At 54.1% G+C, this 23,753-nt stretch overlaps 1 protein-coding gene and 1 non-coding gene across 5 annotated transcripts in view; both read right to left on the reverse strand.

The window, feature by feature from the left end:
• Window positions 1-447: 447 nt before the first annotated feature.
• Window positions 448-23,753, reverse strand: part of MYOM3 (myomesin 3) — a 49,247-nt gene continuing 25,941 nt past the window's right edge. For all 4 annotated transcript variants that reach the window (XM_086716036.1, XM_086716035.1, XM_086716037.1 and 1 more), the window contains 21 exons: window positions 21,773-21,894; window positions 21,170-21,357; window positions 20,783-20,909; window positions 19,588-19,766; window positions 16,517-16,631; window positions 15,376-15,532; window positions 14,585-14,694; window positions 13,332-13,376; window positions 12,261-12,397; window positions 10,212-10,356; window positions 10,039-10,098; window positions 9,560-9,627; window positions 8,424-8,534; window positions 6,609-6,696; window positions 6,039-6,077; window positions 5,686-5,794; window positions 4,347-4,510; window positions 4,078-4,114; window positions 3,866-3,888; window positions 3,081-3,136; window positions 448-1,883 (listed from right to left, as the gene is read on the reverse strand). In XM_086716036.1, the coding sequence (XP_086572162.1) occupies window positions 1,590-1,883; window positions 3,081-3,136; window positions 3,866-3,888; window positions 4,078-4,114; window positions 4,347-4,510; window positions 5,686-5,794; window positions 6,039-6,077; window positions 6,609-6,696; window positions 8,424-8,534; window positions 9,560-9,627; window positions 10,039-10,098; window positions 10,212-10,356; window positions 12,261-12,397; window positions 13,332-13,376; window positions 14,585-14,694; window positions 15,376-15,532; window positions 16,517-16,631; window positions 19,588-19,766; window positions 20,783-20,909; window positions 21,170-21,357; window positions 21,773-21,894 (2,374 nt within the window). In that variant the 3' untranslated portion in view covers window positions 448-1,589. The remainder of the gene's footprint in view (window positions 1,884-3,080; window positions 3,137-3,865; window positions 3,889-4,077; window positions 4,115-4,346; window positions 4,511-5,685; window positions 5,795-6,038; window positions 6,078-6,608; window positions 6,697-8,423; window positions 8,535-9,559; window positions 9,628-10,038; window positions 10,099-10,211; window positions 10,357-12,260; window positions 12,398-13,331; window positions 13,377-14,584; window positions 14,695-15,375; window positions 15,533-16,516; window positions 16,632-19,587; window positions 19,767-20,782; window positions 20,910-21,169; window positions 21,358-21,772; window positions 21,895-23,753) is intronic.
• LOC112849116 (U6 spliceosomal RNA) lies at window positions 18,071-18,177 on the reverse strand. The gene has a single exon (XR_003222549.1). It is a non-coding gene; the product is annotated as a U6 spliceosomal RNA (small nuclear RNA).

Below are 23,753 nucleotides of genomic sequence, written 5' to 3' on the forward strand. Positions count from 1 at the left end.
ACGGGGAAAGCCAAGCCAAAGGGAGTTAAGTTCTGGGAGGTAATACAACTCTTAGTGTCAGCCAGAAGGCCTTCAAAAGTGATCTTTCAGCTTTCTCGTGTTACAGATGGGATGCAGAGAGAGGCCCAGAGAAAGGGAAAGAATCGCCCAAGGGCACATGGCCAGCCTGTGGTTTCAAGCCCGGGCGTGTTTGCCTCCAAGATCCGCACAAGATATTCGTTCTCAGCCAGGGACAGTCGCGTTCCCCCTACACCCCATCCCCCCCCCCCCCCCCCCGTTCCCCTTGCCGAACACCCATTCTGATCGCACCACGGAGCCTGGAACGCGAGCCTCTGGGGGGGGGGGGTATAAGTTAAGCCACCCTGCGTGCATGTGTAGGTAGTGGGTGGAGGGGTGATTCGTTTCATCCTGAACTTCAGGAGCCATTTCAGAAATCGGAGGCGGGAGTTATCTCCTGCTGTTGGGAGTGTTGATGATTTTTATTTTCTCCTCTATCATTTTCAGGGTTTTTCCAAAATATTACAACAAGCATCTCATCTATCATTTTATAAACCCCACTCCCTCCACACCTCATTTTTAAAAAAGAAGGAGATTGGAGCGCGGCGACACGACCGGCTCTGTGCTGAGGTCCAGCCGACAAGGCCAACCAGTATGGGCCGCGCCAGGCAGAGGCCCCAAGCTGGAGGAGGTCCCGAGGTTCTCCATCTCTCCAGCCTGGAGGCCAAGGCCACCGAGGCAGCGTCATCCTGAAATGTCCTCCTCTCAATACCGTGGCCAAATTGGACTCACTTTCCAGTGTCCAACTCCAATTCCGCTAGTCCTGTGAAGGTGTTTTAAAGCCCACCTTCCCCCACTGGGACGAACACCTATCTCCCTCCTCTGACCTCTGGGGGCACTTTCTTTGGATCTGTTTTGTCATCCTTCTCTGCCTTGTCCTGGAGTCTTTTATATCCAGGTCTGTCTCTCCTGCTGGGCTAAAGCCTCGAGGGCAGGGCCTGCATCTCAACTATCTTTGTGTTTCCTGGGATATTCTCAGCCTGGCACATAGGGACCTCAGAAGAGTGTTTGTTGAACTTCAGTGAATTGAAACTATAGACCCCTAAGGGGGGACGTGGCGATCTATGGGTTTATGGCAGGACTCATGAACCTTGGCACCACTGTCCTTTGGGGTCTGATAATTGTATGTGGTGGGGGGGGGGGCGGCTGTGGTTTAGCAGCGTCCTTGGCCTCTACCTACTAGATGCCAACAGACGCCCCCGGTTGTGACAACCATAAAGCGTTTTCATAAACAATCCCTCGGAGTAGGAGTTCCCATTTAGCAGATGAGATAGGCAAGGTGCACGGCGAGTTTGGACTTGGAGTGGGGTCTTGTGTGTAATTCTCCACTCCAAGTCCAGTGCCCATCTCGCTACCCCGAGACCCCTCGGGACCCCAGCAAGGTCTTGGCCTCTGCGCTTTAGTGTACCCACTGCACTCACCCCCCCCCCCCCCCCCCGTCCTGGGTTCCACCCTGTCCCCTTCCCCCCTGCCCGGCCCAGGGGCCTGTGCCAGGCTGTGACCCACGGGTTGACCCTCCCGGGCCATGCACACTAGGCCTCAGGCTGTCTCTGAACACGCTCTCTCATTGTCTCTAGCACCTTGGCCTCCTCCCCGTGTTTAAACACGCTGATGGTGACCTGGCCCGTCTCGGAGCCATACTTGTTCTTGACGAAGACGCCGTAACGCCCGCTGTCCTCACTGTTGACTCTTTCGATGGTGATGGTGACCTCCGACCCCTTCACCTCCATGTGGTAGTGGTCAAGGAAGGTGACAGGCTGGTCGTTCTTCAGCCAAGAGATTTCAGGGGTGGGGTCTCCCGAGATGACACAGGTCAGGCACAGGGTCTGGTGGAAAGCACAGGAAGGGAACACTCAGTCTGGCCTCCCCATACTAACACTTGGCGTTCATCTTCACTATCCCCCCCCCCCCCGCCCCACCGGAGAGCTCCCAATACGTTTCTCTTGGTGATAAATGTATTACATGTGTTCTCTTGTGACCCCTAAAAGGATAACAGTAAAATGGGAGAGGCAATGTATTTTAATTCCGCATCCTTCATACCTCAAGTTTTCTACAGGCACATTTACCTGTTGGAATTTCAGACCATTGTTACCCTAGCAAATCTGCCCCAGATTGGCCTGAATTTTGCTTTATTGTTTTTTGTTGCATATCTGCCGTTAGGATTTTACCATGTAAAGAAGACTATACTGCTTTAATACAAAGATTTATGAGTTGGCTTTGAAACTTCTTTTTGTTTTTAAATGTTGATTTATTTGTTTTGGGGGGGAGGGAGAGGGGGAGAGGGAGAGAGAGAGAGAGAGAGGGAGAGAATGAATCAGCGTGGGGCTTGATGTCTCAACTTTGAGACCATGACCTGAGGCAGAATCAGGAATTGGACACTCACTCAGCCAGGCGCCCCTGAAATTCCTTGAACAAGCTCTAACACAGAGCGCTACAGTTTAACAGTCAAACACTCAGTGGGGAGCTGGGCACACATGCAGACTCTGAATCTCAGCCCTGCCCCTTCGAGCCGTGTAACCTTAGGAGAGTCCCTTAACCTCTCTGGGCTTCAGTTTCCTCAGCTACAAAGAGGGACTAGGAATAATCCCGTTTCATGTGGTGCCTTGATGGTTAAACAGACTGAAGTATGTGCACGTAACGGAATAGTGCGTGGCACAAAGTAAGCACCATGAAAACATTAACGATCATTTTCTAGAACACTAGACTTGGGTATTTTCGGGTCTAGAGGGGCTTTTAGGGATCACCAAGTAGAACTATGGAAACAGAAGTTCGCTGACAGAAGGCTGTGACGCCCAGGGCCACCCAGAGAGGTGGGGTGAGCACCCCCACGGGCCCGACACTAGGCTCAGTGTCTCTCCTTTATACTACACGTGCCCAGTAACTGTGGTCACTTGGCCAGACTCGGGTGGATCCGGCTCCTTCGGCTCTTGAATCCACGGTGCTACCTTGTATCAAGATCTGTAATGGATATGAGAGGGGGCATAGCGAGGGACTGCGGGCCACGGGCGGGGGCTCGTCAGTACCTTATCTTCCATGATGGTGGCTACATCTGGCAAGCCCCTCACCACCTTGGCACGATCTGGAAGGGAAAAGAGAGACCCCCGGTGATGAATGCTTTCCTGCCAGCTGCTTCCCGGGATCAGGTTCCACAGAGCAGGGGTTTTATTTTTAAGCAATGTTTCTTTTCTCTATTTTCATCATTTCGGGTAGAAATCTTTAAGTCTGTATTATGTGTTTCTTTGCCTTCACAAACAGAAGACAGGGACACGCTGTGCTTCTGTTATTGACTTGAAGTCACCCTTATGACCGGTGGTGCCTGAAGGTGACAGTGAGGTGCCCCTCCCCCTCCAGAACTGGGGAGGAGGAACGGGCCGGGGTCACCTGATGAAGGTAACGTGTGTGGACTTGGTGGTGGCATCCTTGCTGCTCAGAGGCCAATTCACGTCCCTCTGGGGTTGGGGCTGTGTCCTGGGCTGCAGGAGGCCCCAGTGCCCCAACAGGCAGAACCAGCTTCGGCTTTAAGGCCGTCCCCTCCCCGGCCCTCACCCCTCACCCGGAAAGCCCGCCCAGCCTCCCTCCTGTCTATCCCTGCCTTTCAGGCCCCGGCTGCTGCACCTGCTCAGTCCACACCCACACATCAGGCGTCCGTGGACCCCTTACCCATCCATCTGCCGTCGTGTCCCTGCCGCCCACAGCCACACAGACCCCATGGGCAGCTGGGACCTCAGAGCCCTGCCAGGAGGCACGAACTCACGGGAAGCTGCCCCAAACTCAGACGTGAAAATAACAGAAATACGAGTGGACTTACTCTTCTCGATGATGGCCAAGGCTCTGAAAAACAGACATGGGGAAAAGGCTTGAGTTCCATTTGTTAAAGGACAGGCCTGCCCGGGGTGGGGGTGAGGGGGCGATGAGGGAAAGGCAGAGCTGGCTGAGGCTCCCAGGAAGGGGTCCTGTACCCAGCTCGTGCCAGACCCCAAGGGGCCGATGGTTCACACAAGAAATGCAGGGGGCACTTACTTCAGCCTCTGGTGCTCAGCCAAGGCGTCGTCAAAAGCTGCCGGAAGGAAAGAGAGGGAGGTGGGGGAGGGGGGGAGCGTCAGAGCCTCGGCCCCTGTGACCTGCAGGTTACAGGGCTTAGCGCTGCCTGTTCCTCCACCGTCTTCCCATCCCTGTGTTCTCTCGGGGCAGTGCCAGGATTGGGTGGCGAGATGGGAGTCCCCTGCCCCCAAAAGACCACAGGATTTTCTAAACAGGTTTCTCTGCAGACAGACGGATGGACAGCTCACCTTGTCCCGAGAGATCAGTTGAGAGCTGCCGGGTATCCTTCCCGGCGGCTATCTCCAGGGTGTATTTGCCCTTGTCTGAGTCCTTGGGGTCCAGGATGTGGAGCCAGATCTCATCCAGGGTGGTGCCAGCCCTCACCCGATCACCACTCTCCAGGCGTTTTTCTCTGGATATGAGGGCAAAGAAATGTTGAACACGGCTCAGCCCGTCAGTGCTGCCCTGCTCGTCAGTGCTGGCTGGCTAGGGGTCTACAGGCACCCCCCCCCCCCCGCCCCCGCAAACTCCTCTCCTGGGGTTTTGTTTCCAGATCTGTGGGCTGACCATCCATCATTCATTCATTTATTCGTTCATTCATTCATTCAGCAAATTCATGGCACATCAACCATGTTCCAGTGCTGAGTCTGTATTTGTGATGTGTCCTTCAGCCTGGGACCTTAAAGAAACGGGGCTCTGGGGTCAGTGATCCCCACGTCCTCCACCCCCGGGGATCACTTCCTCACCTCTTCATTTTCCTCAGCTTAAACCCTCCCAGCGTGTCTTCCCACCATCATCCTTCCCTAGTCCTTAAAAACCATATCGACTCCTTCCCTTCTTTACTTGTATTTCATTCCTGGAGATGCCCGGTCCATGTCCTCAATGTTGTGTTGCAGAAGTGACACCTGTGGACCTGGTCACAGGGCTCAGAAACTCTGGCTAGGAAAGGAGCCCTTGGCTTTGACTCTCACTCATTTGACAAACTTGACCAAGTCAGTCTAGCCTTCTCCATAGGATGAGTGCAGCAATGTCTGCTCCACAAGGCTGAGGCATGCAAATGGTAAGCAGCACCGGGAAAATAATGCTCTCAAACTGTCTGCAGTCCCTTAGCTCCCGGCTGAGTTTCTGTGGGTAACTTACCCATCCTGCCTTCTGGCCCTGGCACGCAGTCCGTTGTCAGCCCCACACATCCCTCTGCCTGCACCTATCCCCTCAGCCTGGCTGCCTGAGTTTGCCAAGGCTGCAAAGACCCACAAAGGCGCCGTGACCCACCCGACCATCTGGTCCTCCCTCATTCTGCATCCTTCCAAGATGCTTCTCGAAGACAATGATGCTTCTGTGGCCATGGATGTGCTAGAAAAATGGGTTTACCACCAGGGTTCCTACCTTCCCTGGGGAACCTCCCTTCTGTACCTTTCATTGCTCTTCCCTATCCCTGATTCTCTGTGCACAGCGTGACTAGTGAGAGACCCTGTCTCTGCCACCCCCGTGGGATTGGGCTCTGGGACAGATGCTGTCTGTCCTCCCCCACCCTCTACTCCCCCACCCCCAGAGCTGGGCTAGGGCTCTAGGGAAAGGCCAACTTACTTGTGGAACCAGGTGGTTTTCATGTACTGGATATTGTAGTACTTGACCTTGCTGAAGATCCGGATCCCCTCTTCGGTTCCCTGGATTTTCAGCGGGGTTGCAGAGAGGGCTGGGGAGGCAAAGGAGAAGGCCAAAGCCCTTTGGGCAGCACATCTGGGTGCCAGCCAGCTCCCCCACCCTGCTCTACACGTGCGGCGGGGGAAATGCAGCATTGTGAGGAGGTACGGACTTCTCCGTCGATCTTTGAGGTTGGAAACTAAACCTGTGCCTGGCAGCCAAGGCTGGCTGGAGGTGCGTTGGAGGCTATTTGGCATCAGAACAGGGCTGAAAAAAGGGTGGGGGGGCTTGCTTACCACCAATCCTGCCCAGCTCAGTGTAGATGGCATCCAGGGCTGGAGGGAGACAGAGAGATGGTCAGCTGACATAGGGTCCTTCGAGGGATGTGCCAGGGGTAGGCACGTCCCTGGGAAAGCCTGGTGGACCTCATGAACAGCTCAGGGTACAGGGAGCTCCACAGGATGTCCCCTCACTGGCTTGGATCTGGGGCACAGATTGATGGGACGGGGGGCACCACGGACGGAGGACAAATAGGGCAGCCTGACAATTTTCTTGGAGGCTGAGTCAACCAGCCTGATGGTTGACTGAGCCTGGGGCTCGGTAGGGGGTGGAGGGGTGAACTCCGGCTTCGGGTCTCGAAGCCTAGGCTCACGGCGGTATGCTGCAGAGAACCCGGATTTCGGTATCGCAGACCAGGTCCCTGCCACCCGCCCGCTGTGCAGCCTTGGGCAGGTCCCTTAGCTTCTCTATTGCCCCAAGTGATATGGTGATCTCATAAAATTTTACCCTACAGGTCGTATCACATCTTGTGGTTCTGTGTGATCCCTGGGTCCTCCTGGCCCATCTCTCACATCGCCAGCTCCTACCTTCACCTGTGAGGTCCAGTATGGTGTCATCCTCCCCTCGATTGTCAGAAACCGTTGCTCTATAAATTCCCTTGTCCTCTTTGGACAGCTGGAAAGAAGCATGAGAGAATGAGGGTGTTGGCATAGGTTCTGGAAGGAGTGCCAATCAGCCTGGGCTCCAGGCCTGCCCCTAACTCTCTGTGTGATCGCAGGCAAAAACTCTTCTTCTCTCTGGGCCTCAGTTTACCCATCTGGAATGGGTGATTTCTAAGGTTTCTTCTACCTCTGGAGCTCTTTGATTCCAAGTTCAGGGCTGGTCTGGGCCGGGGGGCAGGTAGCGGGAGGTGGGGGGGGAACTGAGGGCAGAAGCAGACACCCCACCTTTAGATTCACAGGCAGCTGCACCGAGAAGGACATGAGGACCTCTCTTTGCAGGGTTACCTGAGCTGCCCTGCTCCCTGGAGGCCCCGGCTGGAGGGACCCCTCTGCACTTCTCCAGAAGGAAGCGTGCTATCTTTTGGCCAGGACAAGGGGCTCCTTTCTGGCGCGTGCTCGTCAACCCCAAATAAGGCCGAACTGACACTCAGCAAAGCAAGAGCCTGGGTTGGGCTCCTGAAGCAAGGTCCAGCTGTCACAAGTGACCTCTCCTTGCACAGCATCTCCTTCGGGCCCTGGGAGAACTATCTGCTTCCCTGTCCCCCCTCAAAGGGTCTCTCCCACTCCGACCATCTCTCCATAGTGTGTTTTGAGGCAGAATCCAAGGCAGAGACAACCCTTAACCTGGGGATTGGAGAGCTGAACCCCAACAGACCTCTCCTGCTTGGCCCCCTCCTCCCCCAGTGGAGGCTCCAAAGTCCCAGCTAAACCGGGGGCGGGGGAGGGTGATTGTGTCTTTGCACTTAACCCCTCGGAGCCTCCATTTACTCGCCTGTAAGATGGTGGCATAATCCTCGCCCTGGCCATGGGCTGTCGCTACAAAGGGCGGTAACTCTTTGGAAGCCAGAAAGCCAAAGATAATCCAACTGATTATTACAACAAGCCTCGCGAGCTACGAAGCGCCTACTTGCCACCGAGCCCTGTGCCAGGAGCTTGCGCTGTGGCGACAAAGGCCGGTTGTGGCATCATCCTGGCCGGGATTTGGGGAAAGACCCTGAAGTCATTGTTCCCTTCCTGGTCAGCAAACTCACATTTGCTCCACTCCTCCGTGGCACCCCGTGAGGCCACAGAAACCAGCCGCAGGGCAGAGAAGCATCGAAGGTTTGAGCACAGGCCTTGTGTTTCCATCTTAACCAGGCCACCCACCCTCTGAAGGCCAAGTGGGCTGGAGAACGAAGCCTCAGGCCTGCTCTGCTCTGCCCAGACCCGCCTCACATAGCGATCGCCTTCCGGCCCTGAATCCTACACTCTCGGTCGGGGCAGGAACAAATCTTTGACTGAGCGTCCCTTCTGACCCATTCATGTTACAGACGAACGCTGAGCTCAGAGGACAATGACTAGCCCAAGGTCACACTGCTAGTGGCGGGGCCAGAAATGCAATCCAAACAAAAGGAAATATTAGTATCGCTGTTCCTGCCTTTACTTAAAATGCTTCTATTTTCCCCTCCGTGGACTTTTTTTTTCCTTGCATTAATTTTGGTTCAAAAAATACTGCGTGAAATGTTATTTATCTTGATTGCTGAGTTTTTAGTGCCCCTTAAATTCTGTGCTCGAAGTGAGTGTCTCACTGGCCTCATCCTGGTCCCAGCCCCGCTCCTGACTCCGTGCCCAGTGCTCTTGACTGCGTGCCCAGTGCTCCTGGTGCTGCCTGGAGGGTGTGAGACCTGGGGTTGCACCTACCTCCTCGATGCACAGGATTCCCACTCCAGTCTGTGGGTCGTACTGACCGTCCGGTGTCTCTTTCTTCTGGAAGAACCACTGGAAGCAGGTTTCCTTCTTGGTGTTGGTTGCCTGAGGGAGGCAGGGAATGAAGAGGCTCTCTCAGGCTTTCTCTTTTTAAGTAAGAACTCAACTCATCAGATCTCTCCCTCTCTTTTTTTCCCCCCACAAACTTGCGTCTCCCTCACCCCCATACTCGCTCGTAGCTAATTCCTTCTTGGATCTCAACTAGTCCTCCCTTCACGCCGCATGTCCTCTGCTCGCTCCACACTCTGGATTTGATCTCTTCTCTCCTCTATGTTTCCTTGTAAGCGTCTGTGCGTCTTACAGATCCTACCCTTCTCCGGGCATCTAAAGAGGCTGCAGGGTGCTGAGAAGGAGCACCACCCTTGGAGTCAGACTGCGTTAAAACCGCGCTCCAGGGGCGCCTGGGTGGCGCAGCCGGTTAAACGTCCGACTTCAGCCAGGTCACGATCTCGCGGTCCGTGAGTTCGAGCCCCGCGTCGGGCTCTGGGCTGATGGCTCAGAGCCTGGAGCCTGTTTCCGATTCTGTGTCCCCCTCTCTCTCTGCCCCTCCCCCATTCATGCTCTGTCTCTCTCTGTCCCAAAAATAAATAAACGTTGAAAAAAAAAAATTTAAAACCACGCTCCAGACTTCACCTCCTACCCCGTGGTCTTGAGCTGTTTCTCTACTTGTCCTCCAACCCACGCCTGTCTCACAGATGATTGTGAGGCAGATGGGTGCTGAGCACAGGGTCTGGCAAGGCTACTAACAAACATTAGGGAATCCCCCTCCATATATAGACCCCTCACTTGCTCCTGGCCCCCCTGGCCCCACAGAACCCCTTCCTGGAACAGCTGGGAGATCTAGCTGAAGGCTGGTGGGACCCCCACTAATTTGGCTCCTGGGGCTCTTCCAGGGAGTAGCTTTGTTTTCTAGTTACATTGGTCCTCCTGGGGCTACTTCTCCTCGGGATCAGCCAAGCACAGGAATTTGGGAAAGCGGCAAGGACAGCCACCGGGCTGGGGGGGACGAGCCACATGCTCCCCGCACTGGGGAGGGGGGGGCAGGGCTGGAGGCAGGGGCGGGGATTTGCCTTGCATGTCAGCAGCACTTGGCAGTCCTCCGTGACCTTCCACTGCAAGGGCTCCTCGAAATAGGGACCTGCGAGCACAAAACAAACACGCCCACCGTCAGAGCTCCAGGCTCCGCCAGGGCGCCACCTGGTGGTGAGATGGGGGGCAGCCCGCGGGGGAGGGGCAGCTAGAGACCACAGGTCCCTCAGATTCTGCCGCCACCAAGGCAGGGACGGAGGTGAGGCAGGAGAGGTGCCTGGTGCGCCAAATTTAAGCAGGTGTCACTCTCAGGGTTGGGCTTGACCCTCAGGGGTGTTGCTCTGTGTCTTGTTCTTGCACCGGGACAGAGCTGCATTGAATTGCAGTGGCCCTCCCTCGGGGACCCAGTGGGGCTGAGGGACCTGTTAGCCCACCCGTCCCGCAGGTCCCTAGCAGGTCCCCAGCACTGACCGCTGGCTTGGTGGCCACGGCCTCTGAATTTCACCCCAGCAGTTCTTACCCTGTTTTCTCTTCCAGTCTCTCCTCTTAGCGTCCGCTTTCCGCAGAAGTTTGTCAAAATCTGTGAACACATCGGGAGGAAGAGTTGTGAGCCGGGAGGAGCGTGGGGATGGACACAGGCCCCGGAGCTGAGAGGCCAGGTTGGGCGTGTGGGGCGGGCAGGGCGCCGCTGACCGTCATCCACCAGTGCCAGGGTGATCTGGTTTTTGGCTTTTCCATCCTGGAGCTGAGCAGTATAGGATCCTTTGTCATCCTCCGACAAGTTCTGGATGATCACTTCCACCAGGCCCTTCGCTCGGTCAAAATTGATTTTGCGGTTCTGGGGAGAATAAAGCCGGAGAATCTTTTTTGCCCTTTTCCTATCCCAGGGAATTGGTACTGTGGGACACAAATCAGGGCGTACCTGGACTTGAAGGGGTGGGGGGTGCGATATGTGCAGAGTTAGATGCCTTCAGAGACTGGGGAGGAGGCCCTGGGTAACTCTGCTTCTCCTATAGACCCGGGCTGTGTCACACCGGCCCTGGGAACACCCTGGGGCCCAGCGGGCACAGGAGAGTCTTGGGTACTTGAGTTAACGGCAATTAATAATAAGCCCAAACCCCCTGTGCCATATTTTCTACAAATCCCCATACAAGTTTAAAGGATAACATAAAAAATGCCTGTGTGCTTGCTACCCAGAATTAACACTCATTTACATTTTGTCACGTTCTAACAGTTTTTAAAAGTTTTATTTTCCACATTTAGGACTGTCTTCTCTCTGGACTTATTTGTATGTATGATTTGAGGGAGCCATCCAGTTTTATTTTTTTTTTATAATTTTTTTAATGTCTATTTATGTTTTTGAGAGAGAAAGAGACAGAGGGTGAGTAGGGGAGAGGCAGAGAGAGAGGGAGACACAGAATCGGAAGCAGGCTCCAGGCTCTGAGCTGTCAGCACAGAGCCGGATGCGGGGCTCAAACTCACGGAGTGTGAGATCATGGCCTGAGCGGAAGTCGGACGCTTAACCACTGAGCCGCCCAGGTGCTTCCCCCGCCCTTTCTTCTAAGTTTATTTTGAGAGACAGCAAGTGCAAGCAGGGGAGGGGCAGACAGAGAGAGAAGCAGAAGCAGGCCCTGCACACTGTAAGTGTAGAGTCCCACTCTACACGCGGGGCTCGATCTCACGAATAGTTTTATTTTTCTGTAGGGACAACCAATAGTCCCAATGCCATGCACTCAAGAGGGCAGACTTTTTCCACACTTCCTCTACCATGTGCCAAGGTCGCTGTTAATCTTTGTGTAGAACTTTCATGTCTATTTTCTCGTTTGCTTCTTCTGATCCCGGGACAACCAGCCCCGTTGTACAGATACAGAAACGGAGGCACAGAGAGGTGCAGAGGCCTGCCCAAGGGCACACAGCCCACAGGTAGGAGTCCCGACATCCAGCCCTGAGCAGATTCTCCTCTGTCAGAACCAGTGCTCCTTTCTGTAACACATATTGTCTGATGCCCCCTTTGCCATCTGAAAATGCAATTTGCAAACAATATGGCAGCATGATCGAATCTCTCCTGAGACTGAAATTGCCATGTTTGTAAAAACAGTTGACTGTGGGCAACTCATGCTTCAATCTAATACAATCTATCGACAGGCGTGATTTTTTTTTATACCACAACTGTAACGCGAAGAAGAAATAAAAATCATATGCATTTCAATAGTAGATGCTCAGTGATAATCTGTCTTGTTGCACTGATTTATGATGAACTGGTTTGAATTTAAGAGAAGTTCGGTAAAGCAAAAAGATCAAAAGCCATTTTGTACAAAAAAGAACAGGAAAATGAACGAAAGAGTGTAGGGTCAGGTGGCTAACGGAGTAACTTGTCTATTCGGTGTATATTAAAACTGCACAAATACTTTGTATCACAAGGTGAGGGTCTAGGTTCAGAGAACTGTAAGCGTGAATGTAGGTTTTTAATCTTAAGAATGTCTAGTAGGACAATCAAAAGTTGGGGGGGGGGATGGAGAGTCTTTATCCGTGGGAGTGTTTCTCGCACTGGCGGGCCCTAGCCACCAGGTGTCCCCACCCCCATCTCATCGCTGTGACAAAGCATGTGGCCGTTCCTGAAATGTCCACTAGGGGGTGCTGTTGGCCCCGCCAGACGCCGCGTCCCGGACGGGGGGGGGGGGGGGGGGGGGGGGTGGGGGAGGGGGGGGGCACCTCCCCTAAGAAGTCTGAGCCCCCGGTTACCGGTGAGCTGAAGATCTCCTTCTCGTTGAAGATTAGATGCAGCTCAGCGGCGGGAGATAACTTTTCCACTTCCAGCCACAGGCGCACCTCTCCTTGTTCGAGGATGTCAACGTTCCAGCCAGAGATCAGCTTGATCACTGGAAGGCGGAGGACACGAAGGGGGTGGGTGGGGCACCCGGTGGGGCACCCGTCTCCCCTCTCCACTCCCGACCAGCCCCACCGTGAGCACACCCTGGCCATTGAACAGGCAAAGCGCTTCAAGAGTCTGAGGGCCACGCCGCTGGGATGGGGGTCCGGGAACGGTTTCCACATTCAGTCCCTCTAGATGCAATTCATCTCAGAGAAGCGTCCCGTCTCCCTAGGGATCTGAGGCCATGGTTCTCACCCTGGCCGGGCACGGGATCCCTGAGGATTTTTTAAATTTTTTTTTTAATTTTTTTTAACGTTTATTTATTTTTGAGACAGAGAGAGACAGAGCATGAATGGGGGAGGGGCAGAGAGAGAGGGAGACACAGAATCGGAAGCAGGCTCCAGGCTCTGAGCCATCAGCCCAGAGCCCGACGCGGGGCTCGAACTCACAGACCGCGAGCTCGTGACCTGAGCTGAAGTCGGAGGCTTAACCCACCGAGCCACCCAGGCGCCCCACCCTGAGGATTTTTAAAAAGGCGAATGTCTGGCTCCAGCCCCAGAGGTTCTGATTTGTCTAGGGCACGGCCTGGACACTGGGGCTTTAAAAGTTATCAGGGTGACTCCTAGGTGCACCCAGGTGTGTGACCCCTGCTCCGGGGACCACACGCTACTGCTAAGCAACGGAAGAGGGCGGAGGTTGAGATGATCCAAAGTCCACAGGACGGAAGAGCCAATTATAACAATTACAAGAGGACGAAGCCATCTACTCTGCCCTCCTTTGCATTCCATTCCCTTCCCGCCCTGCTGGCCGCCCTTTTCTCCTTTGCGGACCGCAGACTCCCCAGGCCTCTAACCCTGCAGCCCCGTGATGCTCCCGTCCTCTGTCCCCTCTGCTGGGCCCCAGTCAGCTCTGCTCCAGACACCCCCGAGGGCCCAGCCTACCTGGGTTTCTGATCTCATGGCTCAACTTCTTCAGCTTGTTCAACTCTGGGACCGGGAGGCGCAAGGAGAAACAAAACAAAACAAGGAGAGTGAAGTGCCCGGGGCCAGTGGGTTCATGGGAGCCATCCTATAGCGTCCCGTGCTGGGTGAAAGTCCCAAGAGACCCCCACCCCCCCAGCCTGGAGTCACTCGCTACACAGGAGGTGAGGGTGAGGGACAGTGTTGCAGGCCACCTGAGGCATGCTACCTCCTCGGGGAAGTTTTACCCTGTGCCGGGCTCCGCGTGCCCTCACCCGTCCTCACACAGCGCTGTGGGGTGAGCACTACTGTCCCCTCTGACCGCTACAGGCCCACTGGTGGCCGGGGTGGGGCCCACACTTCATTTTCCCTTGTAAGCCCCAGAGCCCTGAGTATGGTGAGTCTCGACTCATGGCAAAGTGAAAACAAACGTGGCTTTCGTTTGCAGACAGTCAATCACCTGACTGTATCCGCATAACATTGTTTCTGCTGGGACAGCCCCGGGGATTATAATCTCCCTTTGCAGACGAGCCAACCGAGGTCCAGAGAGGCGACGTGGCTTGCTCCACCTCAAGCAGCCGGCAGATTCTGGAAGTGGACTCGGAACCCGAGCCTGTGTGGCTTCTGCATCTTAACAAAATCAGAGGGCCTCACGAGCAAGCGCTCAGCCGGGGAGACGGTGGCCCGTCGCCCCTCGTACTCTGGGGACAGCGGAGCCGGAGACTTGTCCGTCAACAGCACTGGCTCCAGTTCTGTCTAAGCCATCAAACGTGGCTGACCCTTGAGACACAGCATCCCCTCTCTGGTTTGCCACAGTCCCCGCTGCTCCCTATCGTCCTGGTTCCTCAGACCAGCGGCCATTTGCAATTTGCCCTCACCCTGCACTGTGGTATTTCTGGGGCGACAGAAGGAGGTGAAATAATTCTGGTACCTTTGCTTTGTATCAAAAGTAGAAAAGGGAAAGAGAGACAAGAAGAACGTGAACTCTGCCGAGCAGGGATTTTTGACTGTTGAGTTCGCAGTGCCCAGGACAGTGTCTGGAGTATGGCGGGTGCTCCACAGATACGCGTCAATGGACTGGCTGACTGAATGGGTGGGTGACGGCCTACTTCTCCGGAAATCGCTGCTTTATCAGTTTTTGTTGCTCCTTGCCAGCCTCTGGGGACATTTGTGTTCGGGACTCTTGATGTGGGCCTGTCTCTCTGGGGGAGGTGGCAGTGGGGCAGGGGCATTACCTTCCTCAGTCAGCGTGTGGCTGGCCGAGATGTCTTCGTCAGCATCGGTGACCACTACTGAGTAGGTGCCCAAATCCTCAAGGCCAGGCTCTTTCAGGATGACCTTGGACCTGGCGGAGAGAGGAGAGCAGAGACTCGGTGAGGAGCCTTGTGCCCTGGAGGCCTGAGAACTGCAAGCCCGGCACCCCAGCCCCACCCCTGGCCACGCCTCCTTACCCCCCCCCCCCCCCCCCGGAGTGCCCTGCCCAGGGTAGCTCTGGCCTGGCACCTTCAATGGCCCCATTAGCCAGGCTTTCTGGCACAGGGTCTTCCTACTGGCCACACTGCCCTCTCTCTTGCCCCCCAGGGCTCAAGCCATCATCTGGACAGGGCCGAAGCCAGAGCTGCTGGGGGTGGGCGAGTGAGACATGGGGACGTTTGACCTCTGGTCCCAACCCCTCTTTTTACACGTGAGGACGCTGAGCCCAGAGAACTTTCGAGAGCAAGCCGCTGGCACCCAGGCTAGAAACCACGTGCTTAGCGTCTCCTTGGCAGCACAATTCCTTGCAGAAGAAGAATCTTTAGTGAATGTTGCCATTTTTGCCCTTAAATGCATCGTCCCCTCATTTCTACCTAAGGTGGCAGCCGGCGTCCTTGGTGAGAGACCAAGCAGCCCCAGCCAGGCCCACTATCGTGAGTTCCCCCCCCCCCCCCCCCCCCCCCCGGTGGCCTTGCCCCTGAACTTCTCCCCACTCGCCTGACAGCCTTTGGGACCTGTGGACTAGTTACACCGCCCCTCTGCCCTCACTTACTTGTTAGCTTTCTCCTCGATCTTGACCCTCTGGGGGTCTGGCGGGCCCTTGTAGTCCTTGGACCACTGAAACTCTGACGAGTCAGGGGCCTCGGGGGCTTCGAAAGCCAAGTAGATAAAGCCCTCTTCATCCACACCAACCTCGATCTCTCGGGCATCTGAGGGCAGGACCCAAGGCAGGGCACCAGACGTTGAGAAGCAATAAACCCAAGTCACTCGCCTTCCTGCTTAACCCTTTCCACGGCTGCCCATTTGCGCTCGAATAAAATGATAAACCCCAGTCTCCTTGCCCGGGTCTCCAAGGCCTTGTGTGATCAGCTCCTTCTCAGCTCTAACGTCACACCTCCTCAGAGAGGCCCTCCCTGACCACCCTGGCTAAAGTAAGCCCCGCCCCACCCCATCCCCCTGTTCATTTCCTTTACAGCACTTACCACCCCTTTAAGTCATCACCTTCGCATAATCCTTTCCTTGTTTACATCCGTCCGGCCCCTCCCCCATGCTAGGGCAGGGGCCCTGTGTCCCCAGTGCAGTGTGGGCATCACCAAATATTTGTGGAATGAACGGAGAATTGAAAGACTGGAAAAAGAATGTGGCTTATAGGCCACAGAGATAAGTGACTCCGTCATGTGCTAGCTGCGTGACCGGACCGGTTAACTTCTGAGCCACGGCAGAATCAGTTGTGAGTGGGGGCAATGATCCCTCACCCAGGGGCCTGTTGGGAGGGCCGGGCCGTGTGAGGACCTAGTGTAGCACCTGGCGTGTGTGGCAGGAGGGGACCTCGGGAGCTGTGGTTGCAAGAGCGACAAAGCCTTGTGTGGTATCTGGGATGGAGCTGGGTGTTAAATATCCACGAGGAGTTGTGGGAGTTTATGCATATGGCACGTGAAAGAATGGAAAACCCCATCGAATAGGAAGCAAACGTATGTTCGTATCTTGGGGTCCCACAGAAATGAGCAGGAGTGGGGAGTGGGCGAGAAACAGGCAAGAGGGAAAGGCGGAGCCGGATGATGTGCAGGGTGGCGGTGGGAGGGGGGCCCTTCCTGCCGCACATCTGCATGCTCCTCCTGACCCTCCGCTCACCTCTGCCTGTCCCTGATGGCACAGCCCGGCCTCGTGGTGCCTGCGCCTCCCCCTGCCCTTACCTGGCTTGTCTTCCAGGAGTATGGGGTCGGTGGGCATGGATGGCTGTCCCGGACCCGCTGAATTCACGGCCTGAACCTGGAACCTGTACCTCTTTCCCGCTTGCAAGCCAGAGACCTGGGGGAGGTGGAGGGGTGGGCCAGGGTGAGCACTGAGGACAGCAAAGACTCTCCCTGGGGTGGGGGGCAGGCCAGGAGCACCCCACTCTCCCGAGTCCCAGTCTGCAGTGGGCTCCTGCACTGGGATTACTTCCCATGCCTGTGACACGTGGAATTCTGCCCACTTAACTCATCACCCGCCTCAACAAGAAAGCACCCCATCTCTTCTCCATCCATCACCCCAGAGAGAAGCCTGGGGATCATCTTTGACATCTTTCTCTTGAGCCCTACACTTCTCATCACTGAGTTCACACTTCCCCAACATTTCTTGAACGTGGCTACTCTTCTCCACGTCCCAGCCGTGGCCCTGATTGAGGCTTTATTTCTCCTCACCTGGATTAGTCCAACAGTTCCCCGAATGGTGTCCCTGACTCTAGATCCTTCTTCCCAGACTTCCCCTCTGCCAGTCCTTCCAAGATGCTGGTCTGATCATGCTTAGCATGCTTAGCGCAACATCTTCCTAATCTGGCCCTAGCCTTCTGTGTCTTCTGTGTTCTTGCCGTTCCGTGTGGCCCCTTCACTCCATGACTCCTTCCGGGTGCCCAGAGTCACCTGATCGGTTTCCCGTTTCACGTCTTCCTGCCTTTGTCCTTGCTGAGCCCTGTGCCTGCAAAGCCCTCCCCTTGTTCTTGGTCTAGCCAACGCCAATTCATCCTTGACCACTCAGCTCAGCTCAGGCAGATTTGAGGACTCCAGGAAGGGTCTCTTACCTTCCTCCTTGGAACCCCCAGAATCCCTTTGGGCCTCCCCCTCAATCATACAATACACGGTAAGGTAACTGCTTGCTGCCCAAAGACCGCGGCTTATTTCGCTCTTTACGTCTAGGATCCGGTTCCAGACCTGGCACTAAGAAGGCACCAAGAGGTGTTCAGTAAACGGCCAACCACCCACAATGCAAAAATGGTGCCAAGTCACCAGGGCCTGCCCAGCCTGGCCTGGGCCAAGCTACGTGGGGAGGCAGAAGGACCGTCCCTCTCGTGTGGCTCTCTGGGACCAGCTGTTCGGTGCTGGCCGACTCTACTGCAGGGGGCCTGACCCCGTGGGGCAGAAACTGCAGAATCGCAGAGCATTCCACTGGCCAAGGCCTGTCCTCCCCGCTCGTTTCCAGTGGCCTTATGGTTATTGTTTCAAAATGAAAGGTTTTAACTGTTTTGATTCTAAAAGAAAGACACACTAGCTGGGAAAATATTAAAGCAATAGAGAAGAATGTAAAATGAAGGGTTAAGCTCTCCTGGCAGTCCCACCCCCACAGACGACCAGAAATAACAATTTTTTTTTTTCCCCAAAACAAATCTGGCTTTACTTTCCAGCGGAAGCCGATCCTAGATCTAACACTGCACAAGGTTTCTTGGACGATGACCAGAGAAGTCCCTTTACACTGCCTCGCTTTGCCAGAGAATCCCCGTGGAAGGCTTCGCCAATCTGCATGTTGTCCTCGTGCTGGGACCATTGCTCATCTTCTCTGATGGTCCCAATTTTAGTATAGGTGCTGCCGAAGCGAGCACCAGAAATAACAATTCTGTAACACTCCATTTGGGCTTTGAAATGCACATAAACCATGTAGAAACACGACAGGCGCCACGTTTGTTAGTTTCGCATTCTTTCCACATTGTTTGGGGCATCATGAACGTGCCTTCCTCTCTCTTGGTGCTAACTGATGGGACGCTAATGTGTGGTCTTGAAAAGTGAGTTGGGGAAGACACATTCCTCCTTTCCCTAGAGCTCCAGAAAATAGAATCTAGTCCACGTCACAGGACTATCCTCACAAATGTTCCTCAAACACAGGAGGCCCCGGGGGGACTTGGTGGCTGCAGAGATGGGCGCTGGGTGTGTGGAAACAGCCTCAGGCACCGGGAAGTCTGGGATTCTGACGGATTGTCTAAGGCAGTGATTTGTGCCCACTGAGAACGCTTCCTTGACACTTTGTTTTCTGGCCTGTCCAATATTGGCCAGTTGGTGGAAGTTCCAATGACCATCACAGGTGAATAAAACCAATGATTCTGCTAGATTTCTTATTTATCCAAAAAGTTTAGAGTTTGTTTCTCATTTAAATTAGGAAATACTGGGGCGCCTGGGTGGCTCAGTCGGCTAGGCATCCCACTTTGGCTTAGGTCATGATCTTGCGGTCTGTGGGTTCGAGGCCTGCCTCGGGCTCTGTGCTGACAGCTCAGAAGCCTGGAGCCTGCTTTGGATGCTGTGTCTCCTTCTCTCTGCCCCTCCCCCATGTGCACTCTGTCTAAGAAAAATAAACATTAAAAAAAAAGAGAAATATATATCTATGTATATGTTTGTTAATGTATAATATTATATATATACATAGTATGTTATCAAACATATAAATATTCTACTTTGTATTCTGCTTTTCTTAGCCACAGATGATGGATCTATTTTCATGTCTGTACATACATGTAGGTACACCTCATTTTTTGTACTATTGTCACTCCTTAAACTATCATCGCCTTTCAACTACCTGGCACAGGATTACACGCTAAGGATACACTGATTGATTTAAGCAAACCCCCTACCAATGGACATTTAAGTTGTTTCCAACTTTTGCCTGTATAGGTCTTTGTGCACTTGCTTAATTATTTCTCTGCAATCCAATCCCAGGGCAGAATTCCTGGCTCAAGGGAAAAGGCCTATCCAATGCTGACATACCTGGATGACTGTGAGTGAGGGTTTAGGGAGGAGTCTGCCCAGCTTGGAGCAGTTTAAGGCAACCGGCCAGCGGGTCAGACTGCCAACTTGCTGTGTGACCCTGGGTATGCGACTCCCCATCTCTGGTCCTGTGCTGACATTAAGTGAGAGCAGTGATCTCTGAGGGTCATCCCAGCTCCGGTGTTCTGTAGTCCTGCTATGTTCAGTGGCAGGGAAGGCTCGGGGTGGGGCAGGGGGTGAAGGGGCAGGGGACTCACCCTCAGGTGGGTGCCAGAGATGCGGTCTGGGGTGACTGGCTGCCACTGTTCAGAGCCTTCTTCCTGGACACTGACGAGGTAGCCTGTGACCGGCCCAGCCCCGGTGTAAAGGGGGGGCTCCCACTTCAGCATCAGGGAGGTGGCCCGCACCTCGAACGCCTGCACGTCATACGGGGGGCCTGTGGGAGGTGGGGTAGAGGAGGAGTCGGCCAGCCAGCCAGCTAGGCAGCGAGCCGGTAGATCTGTCATCAACCTTGTCAATCTGGAAGCGTCTGCTCTGGGCATAGTGGGGACCTGGTAGGACTTGGCTTCATGACAAACTTGGTCTTGGTCTGGGCCCGAGAGAGCGTTAACTTTTCAAAATGTGCTCAGCATCACTTCTTCCGGAAGCATCCACGATCTTCTCCCTCCCTATCCCAGGCAGCAGTAACCCTTCTAATGTCTTTGCTATTTCAATGATTAGTGTAGGGGCTACGGCATGACCCCCAGAGTCAGATCCCCGGGGTTCGGGCCCCAGCTTCAGGCTTTGGGGCCTCTGCTCAAGTTCCTCAACCCCTATGTTCCTGTCTCCTCATCTATAAAATACAGATAATGGTAATTATTATAATCTAGTGTTGCTGTGAGCATGAATGGCATGACTTGTGGGATCTGTCCACACATGGTAAGTACCCAATAAATATCAGTTGTTCATAATTACTGTCTAAAGCATCACGCATACTAATTATCTACCATTTAGTTAAAAATAAAAACCAGCACTGAGCTGAACAGCATGATGGAAGGTTGTGATCCTTCCTTCTTGGGGAGGAGGTGGGGGCTCATCTGAGAGAAAGTTAACGGGGTTGTGGGGAACGGCGTGCAGGGTGTCAGTCACCTTAACAGCGTGCTTCTGGGGTCTGACACTGGCCTGCGGCCAAAATCAGAGCTCAGATGGTGTGCTGAGCTAGGGGATAGTTTATGCGGAGGGTGCAGAGCCAGTTGATGGCCAAGGTCAGGGGTCCTCTAAGGTAAGGTTAAGACTGTCTGTGTCAGAGATTATAGGGTTTGTTGGTGGAAGGGACCAGGGGTCTGAGGTCTGGGGCCAACAGAGCAAGCTTGGATGCACAGAAAGCTTGGTGACACCCATCCCATCTACTGGTTGGATTTGGGGGACGGGGTGAAGGCAGGTGCTGGGCTTCGGCATCTTTAGACCCCTCACCTGGTTGGGGCATCGTCCACTCTTTGCACTCAAACAGGCTGCTGGGCGCCGACAGCTCGCCAACACCTGCCCAGTTTGCCGCCCGGGCACGGAACTCGTAGAAGTGGCCTTCACGAAGGTTACTGATCTTGAAGAGCAGAAACAGACAGTGAAAGCCAAGGCTGAGGCAAAAGGGAAAGGGGTGTGGCAGGGGCAGCACGGAGGTCAGAGCAGGAAGTCCCTGGGGCCTTAAACAAGGTTGGTCAAGTGAGTCTGCATTTGAAAATTAGCCAGATTATTGAGTCCAGGGAACCTGAGGCCTTCTTGGCTTCAGGAGCTCTAACAGTGACCTCTGGTCTCCACCTGCACAGGCCAGGACACGAGGCGGTGGCCACATTCCAGGCTTACCTTGCAGACCCGGGTGGGGATGGGCTGCTGGTTGACCGGGTGCCAGTCCAGCTCCTCTGAGTCGTGCTGGTCCAGGAAGTAGCCCAGGATCTTGCCGCCTCCACGACGCTTGGGGGGCTTCCACCCAATGACCATGTCATTTTTCCCACAGCTCAGGAGCGCGAAATCATATGGGGCAGATGGCGTGGCTACAGGGAGGAGGGAGGTGAGGACAGCCGCTTCCTTAGGGGCGGCCACATTGGGCAGTGGGGCCCGAGGGAGCCAACATGCGTCCTCCAGTGGATGCCCACCTTGCTTTGGGGTACTAATTTAGCCAACAGCATTTGCCGGTAATCCCGACTCCACTCCCTAGAGGGCAGCTGGGCCTCAGAGCTGGTGAGACCTTTGCCCCATAGCCTCAGGCCATTGTCATTTCCTCCCCAAAGGAAAGGCAGGGAGGTGCTGGGGGGGGGGGGGGTCAGCTTTAGTTCCCCTCAGAGGACTTATGCCCCCTTGGTCTCTGGGACTAGACCCTCCAAGATGTGGTCGATAAGCCCCCACTCTCTGCCCCACCCAGGGCTGCCCCCAGGAGACATGCAGACTGGACCTGCCCTTTGGACTTACCCAGAGCCTGCTTGACCCTGATGGGTTCGGTGGTCGCTGAGCTCTCACCTACCCCAGCCTCGCTGACTGATCGGACACAAAACTCGTACTGTTTCCCCGTCCTCAGCCCAGGGACCGTAAACCTGGAAGAGAAATGTGTAAGCTTTCAGGGAGGGTCAAACAACTTGCAGATGTCCTCAACTTTCTAGAACAATCTTGTGGGCTAAGTGGCCACCAGAGGTAGGAGTTGAGGTTTTGGGCCAGTTCTTTGTTTGTTTGTTTTTTTTTTAATTTTTTAAAGTTTATTTTATTTTATTAAAAAATTTTTTTCAATGTTTATTTTTGAGAGAGAGAGAGAGAGACAGAGTGTGAATGGGGGAAAGGCAGAGAGAGAGGGAGACACAGAAGCTAAAACAGTCTCCTGGCTCTGAGCTGTCAGCACAGAGCCTAACGCGGGGCTTGAACTCACGAACTGTGACATCATGACCTGAGCCAAAGTTGGACGCTTAACTGACTGAGTCATCCAGGTGCCCCTTAAGCATATTTTTTATTGATTTTGAGAGAGAGGCAGAGAGAGCGAGTGGGAGGGGGTAGAGAGAGAGGGAGAGAAAGGATCCCAAATAGGCTCCGCACTGTTAGCACAGAGCCCAATGCAGGGCTCGAACCCATGGATCGTGAGATCATGACCTGAGCCGAAATCAAGAGTCAGACGCTTAACTTACTGAGCCACCCCGGCCCCCCTAGGGCCAGTTCATGCCTAAAGATTATTGCCTCTGCCTCCAGAGTGATGCCCGCACCCTGGATGGTGAGTTATTAAGATTTTTAAAGGTTGGAGGAAGGTGGTCAAAAGGTACAAACTTCCAGTTATAAAGTAAATCAGTACTCGGGATGTAATACACAATGTGGGGACCACAGTTATTACCACTGTGTGATATACAGGAAAGTTGTTAAGAGAGTAGGTCCTAAGAGTTCTCATCACAACGAGAAAAATGATTTTTCTTTTTATTGTACCTATAGAAGATGATGGATGTTAACTAAGCCTATGGTGGCAATCATTTCATAACATACGTAAATCAAACCACCATGCTGTCTACCTTGAACTTACACAGACAGTCACGTATGTCTATTATCTCTCGATAAAACTGGGGAAAAAAAAGATGTTAAAGGGTGTGGCTCTTCCAGAGTCCACCATTAAAATGCAGATATGCTGGGAAAGCTACCCCCCGAAGGCCCAGGCAGCCAACCCCTGAACTGTGCTATCTGGTGTATGTCCAGGACTTTGGGCCTCGTCCTTGAAATACAGCAGTGGTTCATATTATCTGCATGGATTCTGTGATTCTAAAACACAGAATCCTTTCAAAGACCCAGAAAGAGGGGCGCCTGGGTGGCGCAGTCGGTTAAGCGTCCGACTTCAGCCAGGTCACGATCTCGCGCTCCCTGAGTTCGAGCCCCGCGTCGGGCTCTGGGCTGATGGCTCAGAGCCTGGAGCCTGTTTCCGATTCTGTGTCTCCCTCTCTCTCTGCCCCTCCCCCGTTCATGCTCTGTCTCTCTCTGTCCCAAAAAAAAATAAATAAAAAAACGTTGAAAAAAAAAAAAAAAATTCAAAGACCCAGAAAGAGAATTGTCATCCAGAGACATACATCCAGAGACACTCTGGTTTAGACAAAAATGCCCCTTCCTGATAAAACCCAAATGGCAGACCCCTTTTTCTCTCTTTCCACTTATCGACAGTTTCCTGTAGCAAATCTTGCTCTACAGGGAGCTTCTCTCAGCCAGCTGTCCCGGATGAGACCTGAGGACCTCAGTCAAGTGTTGACAGCTGACACAGCAGTAAGTTCCCTGCTCAGGGACATGCATGTCTCATGGGGAGCACACCTCAATGAGAGGGATGGAGCATGGAGGGGGGGATGTTGCTCAGGGAGCACCTGGTCAGGGGAGGCTGGGGGTGGCTCCCAGGACCAGCCCCTGCTGACAACAGATGGTGACCATGACAGCAATGACG

Source organism: Puma concolor, chromosome C1 (assembly GCF_028749965.1).
Source record: "Puma concolor isolate L17-30 chromosome C1, mPumCon1.1.hap2, whole genome shotgun sequence".
In the NCBI taxonomy this organism is placed as follows: Eukaryota; Metazoa; Chordata; class Mammalia; order Carnivora; family Felidae; genus Puma; species Puma concolor.